Source organism: Pterocles gutturalis, unplaced genomic scaffold, assembly GCF_000699245.1.
Source record: "Pterocles gutturalis isolate BGI_N339 unplaced genomic scaffold, ASM69924v1 scaffold25865, whole genome shotgun sequence".
In the NCBI taxonomy this organism is placed as follows: Eukaryota; Metazoa; Chordata; class Aves; order Pterocliformes; family Pteroclidae; genus Pterocles; species Pterocles gutturalis.
In genome coordinates, this window is record NW_010146589.1 from 1 (window position 1) to 4,114 (window position 4,114).

General features: G+C 56.7%; 2 protein-coding genes across 2 annotated transcripts in view; one reads left to right on the plus strand and one right to left on the minus strand.

Moving 5' to 3' along the window:
* Positions 1–14: 14 nt before the first annotated feature.
* Positions 15–775, plus strand: LOC104470765 (ADP-ribosylation factor-like protein 10; the record flags this gene model as incomplete). The annotated part of the gene is made up of 2 exons (XM_010085802.1): positions 15–185; positions 599–775. Coding segments are annotated over 2 exons (348 nt in total), but the record flags the coding sequence as incomplete, so codon positions are not given.
* Positions 776–2,274: 1,499 nt separating this feature from the next.
* Positions 2,275–4,114, minus strand: part of NOP16 (NOP16 nucleolar protein) — a 1,972-nt gene continuing 132 nt past the window's right edge. The window contains exons 2-3 of the mRNA XM_010085801.1: positions 2,691–2,797; positions 2,275–2,418 (exon numbers count right to left, since the gene is read on the minus strand). Of these exons, the coding sequence (XP_010084103.1) occupies positions 2,275–2,418; positions 2,691–2,797 (251 nt within the window). The remainder of the gene's footprint in view (positions 2,419–2,690; positions 2,798–4,114) is intronic.

A 4,114-nucleotide genomic window follows, 5' to 3' on the forward strand; every position in this document is an offset into this window, starting at 1 on the left:
CCTGCCCGTCTCCCCCAGTGGGCGGCAGCCAGAACCTGCGGGCGTACTGGCAGCACTACCTGAGCGAGGCCCACGTGCTGGTGTTCGTGGTGGACTCGGTGGACAGGTCGCGCCTGCTGACGGCGCGCCAGGAGCTGCATGCACTGCTGGCCGCGGAGCCCCTGGTCGTGCTGGCCAACAAGCAGGTGGGTGTCTGTCCATCCGTCGGTCCCTGCAGCTGCCCCTGGGGCTGTTTCCAGCAAAACTGTCCCTCCCCAGGGCTCTGAGGGGAAATCCTGATCCCCAAAATCCACCAGCTCTAGCAAAATCTAATTTCTTGGGGCTTGTCTCCTCCAGTCTTCATCAGGAGGTGCGGCTGCTGTTTTAGGCTAACGAGTGTCAGAGCATGCAAAATCCCCAAGGGGAAATCCGTTCCTCAGGCAGGTGACCAAGCGCGTGCCTGGTGCCGCTTCCCATTAGCTTCTGCCAAAGTGACTCCAGCGCAAGAGCGAGGCAGCCCTGCCTGTACATGATCCCTGCCAGGACAGGGCTCCTGCCAGCCAGCAGCGTGGCTCCAGGCGCTGGTCCCCTTCTGCGCAGCCGCCTCTCTCCCTTGCAGGACAAGAGCAATGCCCTGAGCATGGCGGAGCTGCGGGAGGAGCTGGCCCTGCACATGCTCAGCGAGCAGCGGGAGCTCTTCCTCCTGCCCACCAGCGCGACCTGGGCCAGCCTGAGCAGTGCCACCAGCGTCCTCCACGTGAAGAGCCTGCTGGTCACCCTGCTGTCCCAGCCCTGAGCCCGCGCAGGGGGCAGGCCCCAGCACAGCTCCTCTCCGGGATGCACAGCACGCGGATGGAGGTGGCTGGCGGGGGAGCCCTGGGGCTTGGACTGGCTGGTAGCAGGCTGCTGGCCCTGGGGCATTTACTGCACCCCACGAGGTTTGGGGTTGGGCTGCAGCAGGGCTGTCCTGGATGAAAATGAGCAGCGGGCTCTGCTCTCTGCCGCGGGGAAAGGGCAGCTGCTTCCCCCAGTTCAGGGGTGAAATCTCCCTTGGGATGGAGGCACAAGCAGAGCTCTTACCTCCTGATGAGAGGGAATGTGCAGCACAGGGCAGGGCCCCCACCTTCACAGCAGCCCTGCGGGATGTTAAATGAATGGGGCTGAACAAGCGATGGATCCCCCTCAGCCCCCGGCAGACAGCTCATCCCAGGAGATGGGCTCTCCTTCCTGAAAAACACGAGTTACTGCTGGCGCAGCCCTGCCTGCACGACCCACAGCAGCGGCAATAACCAGCTCGGGCTGGCCCTCAGCGGGGCTGAGCACGGCTCTCGATTCCCTCAATTTAAACACAGCTCTGCGTTTAAAGCCCTGTTCGAGGGAGATGAAGGCAGGTATTGGACAGCCCTGAGCTGCCCTTCGCCCTGAACAGAGGTAAAGACGGGCTGGTTGGCAGGAGCTGTGCTCAGCAGGCATTTGCTCCCCCCCCGGCCTGGTCTCCCTCCCTCTCAGCTGCCCCAGGGAGAAGAGGAAGGAGCTGGGCTCAGGGAGTGGCCAGAAGAGCTGCTGGGTCAGGCCATGGGGCGCTGGGTCCTGGAAACCAGATGGTGGAAGGTGGGGAGCACATTGGGGAAAGGGAGTACATGCTGGCCAGTCTCTTCTGCCAAACCTTTTGTACAGTCACTTCTCTTTGTCAATAAAAGAGGCTGATCACTCTGTGCTGCCCTGCAGCTCCTTGTCAGGGAAGGCGCCCCCAGCTCCATCTTCCGAGCTGGAGGCAGGAAGGTCGCTCAGGGAGGAAGGAAGCAGCACATGGCTCCACTCCAGCCTCTGCTTACAGGGAAACCAGCAAAGGCACAAGTGCTGCCCACATCCCACAGACCCCCAGCCCCATCGCTGCAGGGAGTGACACACAGCTCGTGCCCGTGTCCTGTGGATCAGCACTAGGAGCTCCCCAGAGTCGGACTGAACCAAGTGAGAGCCCATGAGCAATGCATTCACACCAGCCTGAAAAGAGTAATTTATTTTAACAAGGCAAAAGAAGTGCTGACTGCCACACAGAAAGGGAGCAGCACAGCACATCCAGTCCCAACGCCACAAGCCACAGCCAAGAGTCTTCTTGTGCCTGGTTATAACTGACTAGCTGTAATGAAGGTCCTTCCTCCATCGCCAGAGGTTTTTGCAGCTCAACTTGCTGGCACTGAGCCTGTGACTGTCACCTGTCTCTCAGTCCCCGCTCGGTTCAGAGAATGGTCACATCAAGCCTGCACTTGCAGGCAAACCTGACGAAAAGGGCAGTCATTGCACATCCATCTTTTCCTGCTTGAGTGATGCAATGAACTCCTTGTACTCCTCTGGATAGAAATTCTTGTACACATTGATCTTTCTCTTAATCTGTTTGGGAGTATCTTGATAGTAGTTCTTCTCATCTCGAGCCATTTCCTGTGACAAAGGAGATAATAAATCAGAGGTGTGGCCCCAAGAGCAAACACAAAACCAGCCCAGCCACGCTCCAAAGGCCCACCCAGGCAGGCTGTGATCACTGCCTGACTCAGACAGGAATCTGGACAAGGTTCAAAGCACTGCTTCCCCTTAACAATCAGCTGACTACAGAACAGGATCCAGGACAGAAAGGATTAGTGATTCCCATCCTGCAGAAGAGCCAGGAGTGAATCGCTCCGGGTGCTCCTCGTTCTGGGACAGCCCGTACTCACCTTGTAGTTCTCTCCGTGGTTCTGTATCATGTACCGCACGTAGTCAATGAGGTCTCGTGAGAGCGTGTTTGACTTCTTCTCGGGGAGACTGGCCTCGTATTCCATCTCTAGGCAGAGGACAGAGACACTGTGTCACGGTTTGACCCAGCCAACAGCAGCAAACACCAGACAGCCGCTCACTCACCCTCCCCCCTCCTGGGAATGGGGGTGAGAATTAAAGGGGTAAAGGGAAAGGAGACTCATAGGTTGAAAGAACAACAATTTAATAACGAAAGTACAATAAAATTGAAAATAATAATGATAGTAATAATATACAAATGAGTGATCCACAGTGTAACTGCACACCACCCAATGACCAAGGCTCAGCCTGTTCCTGGCTAACGATCCCAGAGCAAGGAGAGTCCCAAAACCGCAATCCCAGAAAAGAGAGATGAGTCCAAGAGAGAGAATGAGAGCTTCCAGACAGACCCTCATAATATATTGGGCATGGCATGAATATACCATTGGCCAATTTGGGCCTCAATCCTAAACCTGAACTCAAATACTAAGCCAGTAATTGGGGCTGTGCTCCCTCCCAGCTTCTCCTGCACCTGCACACCAGCAAAGCCTGGGGAGTTGAAAAGTCCTTGACTGTCCTGGCAGCAACCCAAAACATCGTTATCAACCGCCTTCTCAGCACAAATCCAAAACATACCTTCATCCTAGCTACCAAGAAGACAATTAACTCTGTCCCAACCAAAACCAGGACACACCGTGAGGCAGGCAGGGGAGGGAAGCAAGCAGCACCTGAGGCCCCCAGCCTCCTCCCAGCATCGAGCCCTGCCAGTACTGCAGAAAAGGAGGTGGCTCCTGCAGCACAGCTCAGCTGCTCGCACACAAGGGGCTGCTTCTCAGCACAACTGTCCAAGAAAATGAACAGGACAAAAGCTCTCCACACAGGCTGCAGGCATCCAGGCCTGCACTGTGCCTCCTCTCCAGCTCACCCTACGAGGAGTGGAGCCTTTCTGCCCAGGCTGCCGAGTGTGACTGCTCAGAGCTGCCCAGCCCACCACTAAAACACGCAGGGTACTGCAGCCACCATTTCTTGTCACCCTGGTGCCTCACACCAGCACACTCCAGAGTGACAAGAGCCCTCTTGGGGCTGCAGGTAGAAATACTGCAAAAAAGGCAACACATGAGGGAAAAGGAAATTCATGAGACAGAGGACACACCGGAATGGCAGAGTTGCTGTCCTGGCTCCTGGCTCAGCTCTGGCCCAGCTGGGAGCCCCCAGCTGACTGCTGCCAGGGGGTACCGCTCTACAAGCCCACAAGCCTGGACAAGAAGTGACACACTTCCCTGCCCCTGGCACAGCACAACTAAGGAAAATCTGGCAGCACAGGGATGAGATAAAATAACCCACAGGGCGTTGGGAGAACCCCAAA